General features: G+C 40.9%; 1 protein-coding gene and 1 pseudogene across 1 annotated transcript; both read left to right on the forward strand.

Annotated features, from left to right (window-relative positions):
• The first annotated feature begins 3,433 nt into the window (after positions 1-3,433).
• LOC124019829 (SKI family transcriptional corepressor 1 homolog-B-like) lies at positions 3,434-9,635 on the forward strand. Its single transcript, XM_046335262.1, has 9 exons — positions 3,434-5,089; positions 5,131-5,266; positions 6,099-6,186; positions 6,276-6,374; positions 6,587-6,655; positions 7,802-7,876; positions 8,295-8,369; positions 9,051-9,116; positions 9,466-9,635. The coding sequence occupies exons 1-9, from the start codon at positions 3,456-3,458 to the stop codon at positions 9,633-9,635; spliced, it is 2,412 nt and encodes an 803-aa protein (XP_046191218.1). The 5' UTR covers positions 3,434-3,455.
• A 7,115-nt stretch (positions 9,636-16,750) lies between these two features.
• Positions 16,751-20,153, forward strand: part of LOC124019830 — a 109,450-nt pseudogene continuing 106,047 nt past the window's right edge.

The raw sequence follows: 20,153 nt of genomic DNA on the forward strand, positions 1-20,153 counted from the left end.
GGAATAAGCGGTGACAATGGCGTATTCAGTCGGTGGACTAAATAATTAAAAACATAGGAATAATTACAGTATAAAATTGTAATTATTGTTGGGCTGCAGGAAAGCCTTTTGATTGTGAAAGACGACACGACGGGACCGGGTCGGGCTTAGGTTTCCTTTTCTATCAATATTGCAGAGAGCCAAACTGACGGTCTTTCTCGCTGTCGGACTATGGTGCGTGTGCATTGCAGGGAAGACGAAGTCCAACTTTCGAAATAATTTTCATATTCATCAGCATAATAATGATTGTAAACATTTGAGTCCAAATTTATGAAAAGACGAATTATTGCCCATATGCTCAGTATAATGTTTTGAATGGCTATTTAATAGGCCTACATAGATATAGTTTATTTTGACATTGTTTTTTAATAAAGAAACCATAGATGTTTAAGGTCGTGATATCTATTTTACGAGACAGAGGGTGTCAATCCCAAAACATCTGGCGCATAACTGTTTTGTCAGTTCATCTTGACCTAGGTAAACTATATATGCAGCTATCTTATCCATAATGTAAATTCTAGTTGTCAATGGAAACATATTATGTATAGGCTAATTTATGCTAGGTTTAAAGGGCATAGATGTTCTACTTTAATGGTGTCTGCTTAGCAATAGTTGGCTGGAGGGCGTTTGTGGACGTTATTAACTCCTATTTGATTGTGGTAATTGTTCACATTTTGGCCCGGACAGTTTGATTAATTACATTTTAATCAGTGTCCATTTAGTACAGACAATGTTAGGAATATAGGCTATAGGCATCCAGGCTACATGTGCATTTTAAAATAACAAACAAATGGTAATTTTAGTACGTCCTTAAAACAATAAAATAAAATAAAATGGAAAAACGTATTTTTAAAATACAACAATTCAAACAAAACGTAAACCTCTTGTCATTCAGACTGACCCAAATGTTGTTCAACCCGTGTATTTAGGCCTACGTGTGCAAATAGTTTAAATGTTATTTTAAACTAAAAAGAAAAGTTTGCATGCGTTCCTTGAACTTTATGCCCCGGCAAGCTATTGATACCTCAGCACAAGGCTTACTGGGGTTAACTGAGGGGCATCGATCAGGTTATGAATAGTTAATATGGTCTTACAGTATTGGGTTTCAACACTAACCTCAGCCTATTGCTCTAATATATCACTCTGTTTGTAGACGCAATCTGCTCGCACCGTGTCCTGTGTGCTCAACAAATTTCCTTCATTTACTGACAGTTTGGTTCGTGGGTGGTGGGTATTGAGAGAGAGAGGGGGGGTGCAGCAGCATATGACAGTCCCGCCCGAGGCAAGTTATCCGCTCATCTAGGATTCGGTCCATTTTCAATGCAGAATCTAAGAATGCACAGTATGTGATTTAAAACGTGTCCAATTGTTTGACATTCGAACAAAAGCACACGAGCCTTAAAATTCATTGCGTCTTTACCAGAAGGGCTGGAATTGATTTGCGTGTCCACGAGAAGCAAAACAGATGGTCGTGTAACTTGATAAATGATACATTCAGCCATTTTGTTGCCTTCGATTTCATATTCAGTTTGGTCCTAAATTTGCTCGTTTGTTAATACTGGAAATAGTCTATAGGCCTTCATTGGCATTTGGTAGGGGCAGTTACTCTCCGATGAAGAGTTGTGCAAAAAATAAATAAATCATAAAAACATTTCCAATTAGCATATGGGTATAATACACACTTGTACCTACATGTGTGAAATGGGACAAATAAATGCACCCATCAAATTATAATTATTTGTCTACTATTAAAATATCGTTGGTCGTTAATTGTGTCAACATAGTGTCAATCTATCAAATGCACCTTACTACTTAGCACACCATGTTAATGCAATATATATCCAGCTATCTTTCTCTTTATATTTTTTTCCGCACTTCTATGAAAGATCCACTGAGTAAAGTTTAAATGGATCAAGTAACAGCCTCGTGGCTGTTGTTCCTTCATTGTCCAGGAGATAATATAGTTAAAGAGAAGGAACGCTAAGTGGGTGTGCCTTGCCATCCATTAGTTTAGCGGTCACTTCTTCAGTGAGGAACGTCGACTGCTGTCTTGAGGAGTGGCGAAGGCTCTAGGACTGCCATGCGGTCACTCTCTCGTGCGCCACTCAGCCGGTGAGAGTCGAAGAGGATGGAAGTCCGTTCACTGTACTGAGCCAGAAACAGAAACACTTCAGAGAGAGATTTGGCTAGTCTGAACGCTTGGTCCAGCAACAGTATATTTAATCTCGGACTAGACCTCTGCTTGTGTCGGTGATTTTTGTTCAACTTTTTGATGAAAAGTTGTTTCCTAAGCCTAGAGTACTGTGCTCTTTTCCAGAAAGAAAGGTAAGGATCTTACTCTTTTCAATTCGTTGTCTTGTGTATTTTCTATTGACATTTTAATGTCTCATCACCAGTCACAACAGTTTCATATTTTACATGTTTTTCGTAAGTGTTACCTTTAATTTATTTTCCAATTTAATATATTATTTTCGGAAGACTTATAGAATATATATTTACAACCGTTGCGCAAAACCCCCCAAAAATGGGACCGATGTGAGATGCTAAATGTGAGGGAAATATTTGCCTTTTGTAAAAGTCTATTTTAATATTTTATTGTAGGTCTATAAGGCGTTGTACTAACGTTAATCTAGGGAGACACGCATGCGATGTTTTAATTATATATATGGCTAGTCTTTTATTAACAGATCAAATACGTACAATTTAACCCGTGTAATTACCAAGAAAGCAGCTTAGCTGTTCTTTTCCTCTCTGGTAAGCGCATTGGCGCAGCTCAGAGTGTATTTTCCTTCTGCTCTTTTGCGTGTAAGGATCTTATGTAGTTCTTAAGTAATCACCCTCGCCTCTGAGCCGATTTAAAGACGACAGGAAAAGGTCCCGTCAATAAACAACTAACTGATCATGGATAGCCTTAGTTGGCATCGTCCTACAAAAAAATACAATCTAATAGGTCATGTTAAAAAAAATTGCTTTCGGATGGTTTAGACACTTAATATTAATATACCTATACTAAACATGCTCGTATAAAATGGAACGTTTATATTAAATTTTATTTATTAGGCTATTATTTATCTATTTATTTAGAACTGGGTCACCAAAAACGAATAACTAACTAATCCTTGACTTTTGTGAATAATGCTGGGTTGAAAATGTTTTTGATTGTTCTATAATAACACTAAGTATGTAGTAATAATAATAATAATAATAATGCATAGTTATTAGTATATAATAACACTGATCTTCCGCGTTACTTTTAAGACCTTGACCATGTTATTGTTAATATTGCACAGAATGTGCGTGCGTAGGCCTATTGGTAAGATTAATTACAAAGCTATTTCATGGTCTTTATTTATTTATTTGTTGATTTGGAATGAATTGCAAACTATTTAGGGCTAGTGCATTTTTTAACAGGTGTTATGCCAGCTGTAGGCCTATATGGTAGTGCAATAGGCTACCCTAAAATATTTGTTTTTATTTTCAGACTTCCAGGAATGGAGTCGATACCCAATCAACAACCAGCGGGACGAGACTCCAGCTCTTCCCCCAGCTCCAAGCAGGACGTTCAGCCCTTCTCCAGCCCCATCTCCCTGAAGCCTAACCAAGTCAGCGAGACCGCGTTGTATGGAGTGCACATCGTGTCTTTGGTCATAGATGGCCAGGAAAGACTTTGCTTGGCGCAGATATCCAACACATTGCTAAAGAACTACAGTTACAACGAAATCCATAACCGACGCGTTGCTCTTGGAATCACCTGCGTCCAGTGCACGCCCGTCCAGCTCGAGATACTGAGGCGCGCTGGCGCCATGCCAATCTCCTCGCGGCGCTGCGGTATGATCACTAAGCGGGAGGCGGAGAGGCTATGTAAATCATTCCTTGGTGCTCACAACCCACCAAAGCTACCGGAAAATTTCGCTTTTGATGTCTCTCATGAATGCGCGTGGGGAAGCAGAGGTAGCTTCATACCTGCCAGGTATAACAGCTCGAGGGCCAAGTGCATTAAATGCACATATTGTAACATGTATTTTTCCCCGAATAAATTCATATTCCACTCCCATCGCACTCCCGAGTCCAAGTATACACAGCCAGACGCAGCAAACTTCAATTCGTGGAGGCGCCATCTCAAACTAACAGACAAAAGCTCGTCGGATGATGTTGCCCACGCGTGGGAGGATGTTAAAGCGATGTTCAACGGGGGAAGTCGTAAGAGGACGCTACCTATGAGTGGGTCATCCATGTCCTCTCCTTTGAAGTCACATTCCACCAGTAACCCAACTCAAAGAAGTTCCCCCGAGGTACCCCATAAAACGTTGCGCTGTGACGAAGACCGAGGTAGGCCTAACATCAGTCTGTCAAATGGCGTCCGGAACTACCCGGTTATCCCTGTGCCCAGTAAGAGCTTTGGGATGCTTCAAAAGATCCAGCCACCGCTCTTCCCCCACCCGTATGGATTCCCTGCGTTTGGACTGTGTCAAAAGAAGGACGACGGAGTGGGAGAGACAAATAAAACCAACGTTTCGGGTGTCTTTTGGCCAGGAGCAAAGGACAGTATTTATCCCTCTTTCCCGATGTTTTGGCCAACAGCAGGTGGCCTGCCGATGCCACCGTATCAACAGTCACCACCCAAACCACCCACAGAGCTCTTAAGTGTCAGACAGAGTGACCTCGAGTTATCGGATCAAAGTGACCGGTGCGCAAACACACCTAAGGATAGCTTTCAAGACAGCGAACGGTGCTCCAGCTCACAATCCACCCGGAACGACGAGGATAAATCCGGGGATGAGGCCCGGTCGACGGAAGGACTCCCCACAACTCCACGGAAGATAAATTACATCTCTGCGTTCAGACCTGTGGTGAAAGACGCCGAAAGCATTGCAAAGCTATACGGCAATAGGGACACGTACAGCGGTGTGCGCTCTGGTTACCTATCGCCAGATTTCGTGAGTGAAAGTTCTAGCTATAGGTCTATGTCCCCGGATGTGGATAGCGTGGACGACCCAGACGTTGACGTGGAGTCAAACAGGGCACACGAGGATGAAGAGTCAGTCCAACTGTCAGTGGAGGACCGTCAGAGTCCCCGCCCCTCAACTCAGCCCATTCCGGGCCTGAAGATAGTCGAGAGTTGGGGACAAGTCCAGGACCACAACCGGAAGATCCCCACTCCGGGTCCTCTGATGACGAGAGGCAGGGTGGACAGGTGTCAGAGCGCCATGATACACCGGTGTACGAAGTAAGTGTTTTTATGTTCAATATATTTACGCACATGTTTGTAAATTAATTTAGGCATCAATCCACGGAGATTTATTTGGATCCCATATGAAAATGGGTGATGTTTGGTCTTGTAAGTGCATGGGCATAAAGTATGGTCATCATGCTGTGTTTAAAGTTCCAATGGTCATAGGCCTTAAAGGATGTTGATATGGCTGGCAGCTTTTAACAGTTTGAAGCCTAAACAGTAGGCTAATGTGATGTTTTCAACGCGTTTTTGCAAGGGATTTTCATATTTTGGTCAAATGAAAAAAAAAGCAGCCACTTATATGAACTATATCCAGGGCTTCTCGCATGGGGTTTTATTGTGCTGTTGAAAACCCTGACATTACAGAAGGCTGAGCCTGTTTACACATACATTGGCAGGTTGGAACAAATATGGAAATTATCTTTCGTTAAAATACATTTTGGCAATGACATTTACAAAAAAGACCATCGTCCCAATATTAAAGAGATTGAGAATTGAGTAGGCTTGTTTTAATAAGGTCGCTGAGTGGGAGCCTAGGTCTGTGCCTTGTCTTTTGTTCTAAAGATAATTGAAGTGGTTCTGTTTGGAGTGTTTACTGCGAGCCTTGTAGTGTGTTGGGAAAAGGTTAGGCCTTTGCCCATGCCTCGTCCTAATGTCAGTCAAACTGCAATTTAGATAGGTGGACAACAATTGAATTACTTCCCTATAATTATAAATTGGAGACGTGTCACGTGGGTATATCCGTTCAAAGAATTGCTTGTGAAATGAAGATAATTATAGATGATTGCAGTTGTATTGACTATAATGGCTTTGGTTAATTTTGCAGGTGTACACACATGAAAAGGATGGACACATGCCTTTGAACGGTCCATCTACGTTTGGATCAAAACATAGCAGCCCATTGCAATCGAACGGTAGGCCTATTATCTTGCATAGTACATATTCATGGTATAGTTTCTGTATGCAAATAGACACGTCGCTTATTACTGTCTGTCTTTATCAGGTGTACTCCATGTTTCCGACCCACACAAACAACGTTCTCCTACAAGAGAGGACGTTCCACAGAGAACCTATCAGGACCAAGCAAAGGAAAGCCCACCATGTGAGTCTCTCTCTCTGTGTGTGTGTAAGTGTGTACAAGTTTAGTAGGCCTACCATGGTAATATAGCCTATTGTATTATATTTTATGTAACGAAATTGTTAGCCAGGGGTTTCTCAACTTTTTACTGTTCCAAATATGATCATTAGTAACAGAAAATGGAGTAAATTAGATGAATTAATGAGCTGATGCCATCTTTAATATTTCTCTTGCAGGCAATGGGGCATTACGTCAGCATGACGTCAGTAGGATCCAGGAAAAAGATATCGAAAACATGGCTAAAGGTAATCATTTGATTTTTATCAATGATCATTTCCATTTGTTTATATTGATTAGCCTCGTGCAAAACGACCAACAAGTAGGCCTCCTCGCCTCGCCTCGCCTCGCCTCGCCTCGCCTCGCCTCGCCTCGCCTCGCCTCGCCTCGCCTCGCCTCGCCTCGCCTCGCCTCGCCTCGCCTCGCCTCGCCTCGCCTCGCCTCGCCTCGTTTCTAGTCATTAGATCTCATCTTAAATTGAACAAAGCAAGGTGGAAATCACTAAACATAATAGCCTAATTTTCGGTTCTGGGAATAAAAAATATATATTTAGCATTGAATTAAAATAGTTATATTTTAAACATAACGAACACGTGTGAACGCGGCTCTATTTGCATCTCTACTTCCTCAAAGCCTCCTATTTCAACATTCGAAAAACCCTCGTGTTGTTAATTCTAAGCCTTTTTATGGAACATGAGCACCATGTTCCATGTTGGTCTTGTGTAGGCTACGACGTGTGGAATCACCAGTCTAATATGCTAGACTGAGGTTTCCCCTTTAATATCTAGGTCCTGTACTAACAACATAATACCTATTATGATCTGTCTAATAATCTATTTTTTTTAATCGCTTTCTAAATAAATGTTATGCCTACAGCTTAACACAAGTTTCCACGGTCACGTTTGAATTGTTTTCCATTCGTTAACCTCCTCTAATGTTAAATTATGAGAAACGGAATTGTTCTACTTATTGTAACACGAAATCGTTTTTACACTATTAATATTTTAACGAGCCCAGCCGTTAAGCTGCGGCGCTCGAGCCTCTAACCCCGAGGCGATGGAGCTAATTATTTAGCAATACCATGCTTGGAGACACAGTGAGGCTAAACGACTGTTAGCGTTCCAACCATAGGCCTTCTGATAATAGTTATTACGATACTATAGGGAAATAAACCAAGGGAAACATTGTGGTTGTTTTTACCCATAGGCCTGTGTTGTATTAGGCCTATAAAGGCCTGTAATCAAAATCAAATGCTTTAATTGTTGAACAGGCTAAGATAGGTCTGCAATATATAGGGTTAGTATGTTGAAAGCCACATTTGGAATTTATTGCTTTGTCTATTTCCTTTTTACAACGACGATTATGATAATGGTGATGACCGCTTCGGTTTGCAGAGGAACTTCAGAAACAGCTTGTCGAACAAGTGGAGCTCAGAAAAAAGTTGGAACGCGAATTTCAAAGTTTAAAAGGTAGGACGCTTTATTGTCCTACTGCTTAAACATGCACAGAGTCGACGTGCAGCTGAAATATTTACATGAGGGGAAACAGGCGCAACTCGACCTATTAAAGTAAAAATAAAAAAAAAAGTAACTCTATTTTTTAAGAGTTAAAGTCATTCACGTTTCCACCATCTTGGCCTGTTTCAGAATGAGTTTAAACATAAAGAGAAATACAGCGAACATATTGACTACAACGAAGCAAACATTAGTGGACAGCGGCATGGTGCTGAAATGGAAGTAAATGATTGTTTAGCTTCAAAAGCGAGAGCTGCTCCTGTTTCCCACACATTGAGGTCTTTATTAATGCTGAGAACCCATTAGGCTTAAATTCTATTATTTGGACTTGCGCACTGTGTTAATAGTAGCCGTCTGCTTGCTCACTATGCAGATAATTTTCAGGACCAAATGAAGAGGGAACTGTCCTACAGAGAAGAGATGGTCCAACAGCTTCATATTGTCCGAGGTGAGTCTCCAGGAAAAATGATCGGAATATGCTAAATGGTCAGTGTTTTAATAAATTAAATAATATGTCCCGACTTAAATTGAATGAAATGACCCATATCGTTATAGCATTTATGTTCTAAAGTATGAAAACGTGCGTGTACAAGAACAGTCTTATTGACTTTGTTGCTTCCTTGTACCACACAAGAATGAAGAGGGGAAAGTGACACTTGCATAAATTCGGTCATTATAGAATTAGGCTGCGTGTCCACAATCTACAAATAATAGCTTATCATTCCTGTCAAATTGTCAACATTTTTCGCAATTTGACTGGAAATTGTCGAATGAACTGCAATAATATCAAAGCATAGAGAGATTGATTTCGCTGTGTTTTGTTTGTAAATGTTATTTTCTCCTAAATCACGCACTGGAAAATGTAAAAGGCAGACCATTACGTCTCGTCGTATCAGTTACATACAGTAGACGACAACAGCTGATGCCGCCCTTTCACGGATAGACTAGTTCTAGAGTTACTGGAACGCGGTAGTGTAAATACACACTTCAACTACACTAAGAGGTCACTCAAAATACCCGAGGGTGAACAACATAAATTACAGTCATCCATTTCAAAGTTTACAAACCACCGCTTTGAAGCTCAATTATTGCGTTTTCTTTTCTTATTATTTATGTGTTGTTTGCTTAGACACTTTGTGCAGCGAGTTGGATCAAGAAAGAAAGGCGCGTTATGCAATACAACAGAAGCTAAAAGGTAATTTATATGGTCCAAAAACAGAACATGTATCCAGTTTCAGTCCATTTGGGAATGAATTCAGTGGCTGGCTGGGCAAGAGCATGGCCTTCTAATGGACTTTGATTATGACTAGTAGTAGTTGTCAAATTACAACCGTACCTATGCAAGTGCTACTTTTTATTCTTCGCTGGCATGTGTGTCCTTGTGATATGCTAATTCCTAGCACATTTGATATTGAGCAGAACTACTGTGACGTGTAGACTGAACTTAGAGGAAAGAACGACTAGAGAACACAGTGTGGATAGAAAAATAACAAAGACATTTCATCTGCCCAGTGTTTGAAGTGACACATCCCCTTTCTCCCTAGAAGCTCATGACGCCCTGCACCATTTCTCCTGCAAGATGCTGACCCCTCGCCATTGTACTGGAGCCTGTACTTTCAAACCCCTCTGCTGCCTCCATAATAGACCACAAGACCCCCCCCTGACTCCAGTACAGCTCACTGCAGCCAAAAAGAGAGACACCCACCTCAAGTAGTCACAGTCTCTCCCCGTAACTTCTTTACCTTTGCCCTCCCTCACCAGTCATCCAAGGATTCACAACTTGTGAACACACTCCAGCGCTATTTATTTAACGCAGAAGAAGTGGCTATGGAGGTCAGGAGAACAAGACCTTCCATTGAAAAGAACTCTTGAAGATACACCAACACCCAACGACTGGTCCATTGTATGTGGTGTATTTATAGACAGGTATCAAGCTGTAAAGAACTCTTGATATGGACTCACCACAAGTCCCTTTGAATCATAATCCATTGCTCTTCATATATCCCGTGTATATATATAAATATATATATACATATGTGGAGATGTGCAATGAGTTGTATAATGTGATATTTCATAAGTAACACGAATCCTAGCATTCTTGGGTTGTTATACCACATTATGTATGTGTTTTTACATATATTTATTTGTGTTTAAGTTAGTCGTTAATCTGTTCTGTCCATCTGAAACATTAAACAATGTATATTATTGATGTAAAGCACTTTAAAAAATTGGCAACATTACTACTGATCTGGACCTCACTGGACTAAGAAATAAAGTTAGGCATCTAATGTATAGAATACACTTCCTTCTAACGCAGCGTTTCCCAAATGCTGGACCAGGGGGATCCAAAGATGATGACCTTTCTCGGTTTTTGTCCTAACCCTAACACACCTGATTCAAATCAAAGGGTTGATGATGAATTGTTGATTAGTTGACTCAAGTGTGTGAGTGTTAGGACACAAACACCGCTTTGGGTCACCGGGACATGGAAAGGGAAACGCTGTTCTAATGGCGCCAACATTTATTCTAGCACTTATTTCGAAGTAACCAATGACCTTTCAACCTTGAACTAATTAAAAAGGTTCCGTTTGCCTAAAATGTCACACAACAGATTAGTCTTTTACAGTGTATAGAATGTTCATTCAGTCTCAACTATGATTGTTTTTATTCATACATAGATACCATGTACAGTATATTCATTATAAAAGGTATATTTCTTCCGTATGATTTGAGCATTCGGTTACAAGACACACCCAGCTTCTGTTGTACTTAATAAAGGGTTTGAATCATCGTCAGAACCCTACCATACATTAAATAAACCACAGGCACAGAAACCAAACCTATTTGTTGTGTATTTAATTCTGTCTTGTAGGCTTTATTTTGTCATGTCAATCCTTTGTGCATGGCAAGAGTTATGAGTGGGGATGAGATTAAAGGAAATCAAGACGCCACGCAAAGAGACTTGAAACGGACATTTGTGACTGAATTCCATGTTGTGCAGTTGATTTCTGTAACCAATCTTTTTTTAAATCAATTCCAAGCCAGTTGGTTATTTTTTTCCACGATATACATATGAACTTTAAAAAGTGTTGTTGTGACCCCATTAAGGGCCAATAAGACTCATGTATGTATTATATCAGAAATTAATGTAAAATACGATTAAAAAGTGAATCCGATTTTTGCCTTGTCTCATGAATGTCTCTTAATAGGAACGATACTGACACCTGCTGGAACATTTAAGGAATAACAACCTGATTTAAAATTAATTTAGTATCCAGGTTGTTTCATCTTTATTTGATTTTTTTCATATCAAACGACTCATTCCATACATGGGCTGTCTCAGAAGTCCAGTCAAGTTATGTTCGACATTCTGTCAGGGGAATAGCCCTGTTTAATAGTGAAATCTAATTATTCTGATGTGAAGCCTAATAGCTATTGATTAAATGCTCTTTAGATGGCCCTCTGTCCCTAGGCACAAGAGAGTAAGAGAGATGCTCGCATAATGGCAGTGATGCATGTTGAATATTAATCTTTTTGACAGTAATTGCTCCCCACGTGAAGGCACCTTTTCATTTGAATACTAACCACTGGTGTGTGTATTGTAACATGTTTACACAAGGTATCCTGAAGAAGTTGTCTACGGACCAGAGTTTTCCTGTTCCGTCCACATGAGAATGGCATTGAACACAAGTGATGTGATCCTTTTTTTTGCTGTTGCACATGGTATAGATGAGCAACACAGTATCGATATAATCATTTATATACTTACTGGTTTGTTAAGCCTCATACTATCACAAACTACTAAACATTTGACTCGACACAACTTCACAAGTTCAACTGACATTTGAGTGAAGTACTGACATGGTGACATTGATTACATTACAATGATTAACAGATACCGTTGAAGTATGATTATTTTTCATTTTTTAAATCGTGATATTTTTAAAGATATATTTTAGTATGACTGTATACACGAGTATGATTGTGAGAAGCCACAAATAAAAGTCTTCTTAAATTATAAGAATGAACAGACCACATAACCCATTACACCCTTGGTCAATAGTGTCGGAGGGCTGCCCTCAATACCAAACAATACTCTTTTTGAAAGTCTCTCAAACTGTTTGTCGTGGTACACCCAAACATATAAAAGCCCACTTAAATATCAGTTGTAATGAGTGAACCCATTCTCACAGTGAATGATTTCAGATTTATTTGCTTTTTTGTTACAATGGTTCAGAATGGCCCGGCCAAACATGAGAATGAAAGGGTCTGGTTTGTAGATCATAGAAGTTTATCAACCTATTAGAGTGGCCATGAAATCATGTTTGTTCCTGTTCATTATGCCAACATTGGTCATGGAATCTAAATGACTCCGTTGACAAAGACAAATACAAAGTTAACCTGCACTTCCTGTCACTGTGTACATCACATTGAACAGGTGGGGACTGGAACATGTGCAACAGCCGTCCCTGTTTAAACACCCTCCACGTGAGCCTTCTATGGTTGACTAAAGTCATCCGTAATGGAGTTGTGTCATCAATCATTACATTGAAGATGAATTGCATTGTTAGGGAGTAATGTACTCCACCCAGTGTTCTGTTCATGTCCCTCTTAGGGATAAGGAGTAGCCATGTATGGTATAACCAAATACGATACATAGATATCAGTACAACACTGGAAAGCTGGGGGGCATTATCTTATTCATGATTAGATATAACAGAGTCATATTAACAATTTCATGAGGACTTTGGGGGCTCTATAAATGTCAGAAAAATAGTGGGTAATCTGTATTTATCATAGTCTGAATTACAATGGAGATAGTGCCATCTACTGGACAATGAAGATTAGTGACATCTACTGGCTCATTAATATCCAGCATTTATAACTTTTCAAACGTGAAGTCGATAGGTCCCTATTCTGAAACGGTGCCCAATCCCACTGCTATCTCGTTCCAAACTAGTTTTCTGTTGCTGCGTGTTTACCAATCCTATTGGAACTAATTTATTAGGTGCTTTAGACACCTTGTTAGTCTATATTATAAAGATGCATTCAGGGTGGGCAACGTTCTAAAATGTTTGTAGTTGTAGAGAGAGCACACTATGAACTGTTTTAAAAGGTCCAATGTAGCCGTTTTAAACTCCATATCAAATCATTTCTGGATAACAATTAAGTACTTTACTGGGATTATTTTTGACCAGTTTAATTGAAAACAAACAAAAATAGCTTCTTTAGTAAAGGGCAATTTCTCAAGCAGGAATTTAGCTAGGATTGTCTGGGAGTGGTCTGAGTGAGGAGGGGACCACTGAAAATGTAGCTATTATTGTCAGAGGTTTGGAACTCTCTGTCTTATTGGTCTATTAAAGAGATTCTCCGGTACTCTTCTATACTTTTTAGCCAGTCGTTCTGAAAGTAGTGCTCATGTAACGGATGTGAAACGGATAGCTTAGTTAGCGGTGGTGCGCGGTGACATCGGTGACATCACTTGCTCTGAGACCTTGAAGTAGTAGTTCCCTTTGTTCTGCAAGGGCCGCGGCTTTTGTGGAGCGATGGGTAACGATGCTTCGTGGGTGACTGTTGTTGATGTGTGCAGAGGGTCCCTGGTTTGGGCGAGGTGACGGTCTAAAGTTATACTGTTACACTCACATGCCAAAAGTGGTCCCCAAAAATGGTGTACTATGTCACATATGTGCAGATATGTGCACCAAGTCATTGCTGTCTCTCTCGCTCTGCTGTGGGTGCATCATGTGCCTCTTGCTAGCTTTCATATACAGCATATGGCGAGGGGCTGAAGCTCATTGGTTGAAGTCAAAGTGCTAGGGGGCTGAAGCTCATTGGTTGAAGTCAAGGTGCTAGGGGGCTGAAGCTCATTGGTTGAAGTCAAAGTGCTAGGGGGCTGAAGCTCATTGGTTGAAGTCAAAGTGCTAGGGGGCTGAAGCTCATTGGTTGAAGTCAAAGTGCTAGGGGGCTGAAGCTCATTGGTTGAAGTCAAAGTGCTAGGGGGCTGAAGCTCATTGGTTGAGGTCAAAGTGCTAGGGGGCTGAAGCTCATTGGTTGAAGTCAAAGTGCTAGGGGGCTGAAGCTCATTGGTTGAAGTCAAAGTGCTAGGGGGCTGAAGCTCATTGGTTGAAGTCAAAGTGCTAGGGGGCTGAAGCTCATTGGTTGAAGTCAAAGTGCTAGGGGCTGAAGCTCATTGGTTGAAGTCAAAGTGCTAGGGGCTGAAGCTCATTGGTTGAAGTCAAAGTGCTAGTGGGCTGAAGCTCATTGGTTGAAGTCAAAGTGCTAGGGGCTGAAGCTCATTGGTTGAAGTCAAAGTGCTAGGGGGCTGAAGCTCATTGGTTGAAGTCAAAGTGCTAGGGGCGGAAGCTCATTGGTTGAAGTCAAAGTGCTAGTGGGCTGGCCCACGTGGTGGAAAACATAGGGAAACAGGGCAGTACAGCTTCCAGAAAAATAGCTGCATTATTCAAACTAGGGATTTTGTGGCTAACTGAGGTAAGAAAGTAATTCTACTCAGAGATCAGACATGTAGGAACAACACAGCCGCGCTAAACGGACGATATCATAATTCTCACAATTTCTCAGCATTATTCCAACCTCAGTGTGGAAATACACTACATGACCAAAAGTATGCTCGTCGAACATCTCATTCCAAAATCATGGGCATTAACATTGGAGTTGGTCCCCCCTTTGTTACTATAACATCCTCCACTCTTCTGTGAAGGCTTTCCACTAGATGTTGGAACATTGCTGTGGGGACTTACTTCCATTCAGACACAAGAGCATTAGTGAGGTCGGGCACTAATGTTGGGCGATTAGGCCTGGCTCAGAGTCGGCGTTCCAATTCATCCCAAATGTGTTCTATGGGGTTGAGGTCAGGGCTCTGTGCAGGCAAGTCAAGTTCTTCCATACCGATCTTGAAAAAAACATTTCTGCATGGACCTCGCTTTATACACAGGGCCATTGTAATGCTGAAACAGGAAAGGGCCTTCCCCAAACTGTTGCCACAAAGTTGGAAGCACAGAATTCTCTAGAATGTCTTTGTTTGCTGTAGTGTTAAGATTTCCCTTCACTGGAACTACTGGGCCTAACCTGAACCATGAAACACAGCCACAGACCTTTATTCCTCCTCCACCAAACTTTACAGTTGGCACTATGCATTCAGGCAGGTAGCATCCCCTGGCATCCGCCAAACTGTCAGATGATGAAGCGTGATTCATCACTCCAGAGAACGCATTTCCACTGCTCCAGAGTCCAATGGCGGCGAGCTTTACACCACTCAAGCCAACTCTTGTCATTGTGCATGATGATCTTAGGCTTTTGTGCGGCTGCACGGCCATGGAAACCCATTTCATGAAGATCCCGACCGAACAGTTATTGTGCTGACGTTGCTTCCAGAGGCAGTTTGGAACTCGGTAGTGAGGGTTGCAACCGAGGACAAATTATTTGTATTTTTACGTGCTTTCTGTGAGCTTGTGTGGCCTACCACTTCATGGCTGAGCCGTCAATGCTCCTAGAAGTTTCCACTTAACAATAACAGCCCTTACAGTTGAACGGGGCAGCTCTAACAGGGAAGAAATTTGATGAACTGACTTGCTGGAAATGTGGCGTCCAATGACGGTGCCAGGTTAAAAGTCACTGAGCTCATCAGTATGGCCATTCTATTGCTAATGTTTGTCTATGGAGATTGCATGGCTGTGTGCTCGATTTTATACACCTGTCAGCAATGGGTGTGGCTGAAATAGCCGAATCCACTCATTTGAAGATGTGTCCACATACATTTGTAATATATAGTGTATATATAAAACAGGTAAATCCCATTTTTCAAGCATAGCTCAAGAACGGTTTTTGTTACGAATTGACTCTTATCAACACCTCACAACCCTTTCAATCTGCACAGCCCACTCCCCATCTCCCAGGAGCTTGCCTGAGTGTCTGGGGGCACCAAAAACCAAGGTCAAAAATATACATTATATTTTCGACCAAGCCATAAACCGGCCTCTCAAACTCTCTCTGACCTGTGTGACTTAACCCTGATTGGTTGCTAATAGGCACGTTGTCAGGGGACACCTGACAGCTCTTCTCTCTGTGCAGCCCACTGTCTCCTCACTTCTCCTCTGAGTGGACCTGTGGGATGGAGTGCGTGCAGAAGTACTTTAATATTGTTGTTGTAACTTTGTGTGTTTACTGTTACTGATAGTTGCTTGATTATATATATATTTATTATACAGTCCTGTGCTATTTCATTATTAATCCAGTTGTGCTATTTTATTACCAGTCCATTCTGTTTTATTCTGGATCCATTTGTTTATCCTGTTGTATCCATTGCATTTATTCATTATTTTGCTGTTTAACAGATAACCACATCCTTTCCACATATATTCCCTGTCTTTTGTGTGTGTGTGTGTGTGTATGTGTATGTGTATGTGTGTGTGTGTGTGTGTGTGTGTGTGTGTGTGTGTGTGTGTGTGTGTGTGTGTGTGTGTGTGTGTGTGTGTGTGTGTGTGTGTGTGTGTGTGTGAGTGTGTGTGTGAGTGAGTGAGTGAGTTCAGTCCAGAGGCATAGTCACTCTCTTTTGTGGAGGAAATGAAGTACAAAACTTCAATGGAGACAACTCCATTACAAAGAACAAGTTGGTGGTTGGGAGAGGAAAAATGTTTGCATTTTGCATTGATTTAGGACATCAAAAGATGCCTAAAGTGTCATATCAATTAAACGTATCTCTTGAAACGGAATATGGGACGGATTATATCTACTGCAAAACTAACACAGTTTTAAGCACTCAAACAACGTTTTAAATGCACCCCCAATGAGCGCACGCACGTAGCGTGGTGGTCGTCAACGTCACATGACGTCATCACGCTTGCACTAGGAATTGCAAGATGGCGGAGAGTGCGGAATTGAAGGTAAAGCGCAGCTTGAAATTATTATAAATGTAAACGGTTAGCAAACGATATAATGCCAACGCAAGTCTTCGCATGTGTAATTTAAACGACAAGGAACTAATTTTAGTGTGAATTTCTGTGTATTTTTTGTGCAAAAGCATAACTTTAAAGGAATTCACTATAAGGGGAAAGCTGGAACATGTTATTGTTGATGTTGAGAGAGAACCGCTCGTTCGTTAGCGGTCTCCTGCATATAATATCTTTATTAGCTAGCTAGCGGAATAATTAAAAAGTATTTTTCCTTTTCGGTCCATGTCAATTTAGTAGACATTTAGTTGAAAAGTATCTTATGACAGTGATGGGTCGTAGTTGACTGTTTGAATGAGGATGCCGTTATCAGCTAATTAGTTGGTCGGCGTTTGGAGAGGGACGAGCGGTCTTGACGTCCTGTCAAGCTAGTGAACAGAGGCTCCCGCTAGCGATGGGAGAAGGACTACATCTGCTTCTTGCTAGCAGAGGCGACTATTCAAAAGCGTTTTCACTTTTATCAATTTCTCAAGACGCATACAATTATGCACTTGTTAATGGTGTAACAGTGACAAGCTGTTCTAATTTGAAAACGTTTTCTAGCCTGGTTAGTTAGGTAACTTTTACACAGCGGTGTGGAGAAAAAGTGAATGCATTTGTATTTCCCCAGCTGACTATCACTGAGTCATGTTGTAAAACGTGTAGCAATGTTCTTTTGATATGTTGATATCTTTGAACACGTTTATGCTTTATGCTAATCTTAACACGTTGCTCTCCATCAAAATCAATTGTTATTAGTCACGTGCGCCGAATAAAACAGGTGTAGGTAGACCTTACAGTGAAATGAAAAACAGGTGTAGGTCTGAATACAACAGGTGTAGGTGAAAGAATACAACTTTACAGTGAAATGTGAATACAACAGGTGTAGGTAGACCTTACAGTGAAATGCTGAATAAACAGGTGTAGGTAGACCTTACAGTGAAATGCTGAATACAACAGGTGTAGGTAGACTTTACAGTGAAATGCTGAATACAACAGGTGTAGGTAGACCTTACAGTGAAATGCTGAATACAACAGGTGTAGGTAGACAGTGAAATGCTTACAGTGAAATGCTGAATACAACAGGGAAATGTGAATAAAACAGGTAGACCTTACAGTGAAATGCTGAATAAAACAGGTGTAGGTAGACCTTACAACAGTGAAATGCTGAAATGCTGAAAAACAGGTGTAGGTAGACCTTACAGTGAAATGCTGAATACAACAGGTGTAGGTAGACCTTACAGTGAAATGCTGAATACAACAGGTGTAGGTAGACCTTACAGTGAAATGCTGAATACAACAGGTGTAGGTAGACCTTACAGTGAAATGCTGAATACAACAGGTGTAGGTAGACCTTACAGTGAAATGCTGAATACAGGTGTAGGTAGTACCTTACAGTGAAATGCTGAATACAACAGGTGTAGGTAGACCTTACAGTGGTAGAGTGAAATACAACAGGTGTAGGTAGACCTTACAGTGAAATGCAGAATACAACAGGTGTAGGTAGACCTTACAGTGAAATGCTTACTCACAAGCCCCTAACCAACTGGGCAGTTTCAATAAATACGGATAAAAGTAACAAGTCATTAAAGAGCAGCAGTAAAATATAAAATAATATATACCGGGGTGCCGGTTCATTCATTACAGTTCAAGTTCTGGTAACTTGTTTTGAGTTAGTTCAGCCCTAATTTACCCTTGTCCAAGATGTACTCTCTAACCCTATAAAGATGTATATCAATTGAACCTTTTTTGAAAATGATTTCTCACTGATATGAAAGATAAGGTTCGTATGCTTCCAAAACCGTACCACAAGCGATGCTTGTTCATTTTCAGGCCGAGCGCTGGGGTTCTTAACAAAACTACAGAAGAGGTCTTCTTCCAATTACTCTTATGCATAATGTAACGGAACTGAGAGTCGTAATGTAACGGAACTGAGTCATAAACGGAACTGAGAGTCGTAATGTAACGGAACTGAGAGTAACGGAACTGAGAGTCGTAATAACGGAACTGAGAGTCGTAATGTAACGGAACTGAGAGTCGTAATGTAACGGAACTGAGAGTCGTAATGTAACGGAACTGAGAGTCGTAATGTAACGGAACTGAGAGTCGTAATGTAACGGAACTGAGAGTCGTAATGTAACGGAACTGAGAGTCGTAATAACGGAACTGAGAGTGTAACGGAACTGAGAGTCGTAATGTAACGGAACTGAGAGTCGTAATGGTAACGGAACTGAGAGTCGTAATGTAACGGAACTGAGAGTCGTAATGTAACGGAACTGAGAGTCGTAATGTAACGGAACTGAGAGTCGTAATGTAACGGAAACGGAACTGAGAGTCGTAATGTAACGGAACTGAGAGTCGTAATGTAACGGAACTGAGAGTCGTAATGTAACGGAACTGAGAGTCGTAATGTAACGGAACTGAGAGTCGTAATGTAACGGAACTGAGAGTCGTAACGGAATGTCGTAATGGAACGGAACTGAGAGGAACTGAGAGTCGTAATCAAAGACTACATTTATCCCTGAACTAGTTGTCAGAAATGCAAACCTGCATAGCAACCTTTTGCCTGAATGATTTCTCTCAGCATTGCTTGCATGGTGCCTTCAGAGCAATTGCCTTCTTGCCTTCCTAGAATTATCTAATTGAAAGCTAGTGCGGTTCATGTTTCTTGTGTGGTTCATAGTGTAGTGTACTAGGATCACAAATCAATAGCAATTGATTCAGATGTAGACATACTTCAAAATGACGTTTTTTTGTGATTCAAAAAGAGTGACATCAGTTTTCTCACGTCAACCATTTGATTAGGAACAGTATTTCAGACCGTTATTTTATTATGAGTTGTCTCAGTCTGCACATCTATTGTGAGACGTTGCAGCTGACAATATGAGTTAGGGCCTAACTGCAGATACCCGATGCTTGACAGGCTCTCTTTGAGCTGCTATTGATCTGAGGGATATTTTTATACTTTTACTCCAAAGTGTTGCTATTGCTGTGTGCTTGGAAACTAAGTCCATATTAATGTCCTCGGGTGTATCTCTTCTACGGCACGGCGTTGGTGTTTAAGTCTTTATTCCTCACACACGTTGTCTGTTGTTAGTTTCTGTTCCTAAACCACGTCCAGGCTCAAACTCGGAGCAGATGGAGTTCGTCTGACATGAGATTGCTTCCTACAAATAGTCTTTCACCGCTGATGATTAACGCTTCGTGTTTCTTGCAAATCATTACACTCACATCAGATCATCAACACTACAGTGGAGACAGTCAGTACAGTGGAGACAGTCAGTACA

The sequence above is a fragment of the Oncorhynchus gorbuscha genome, unplaced genomic scaffold (genome assembly GCF_021184085.1).
Source record: "Oncorhynchus gorbuscha isolate QuinsamMale2020 ecotype Even-year unplaced genomic scaffold, OgorEven_v1.0 Un_scaffold_692, whole genome shotgun sequence".
NCBI lineage: Eukaryota > Metazoa > Chordata > Actinopteri > Salmoniformes > Salmonidae > Oncorhynchus > Oncorhynchus gorbuscha.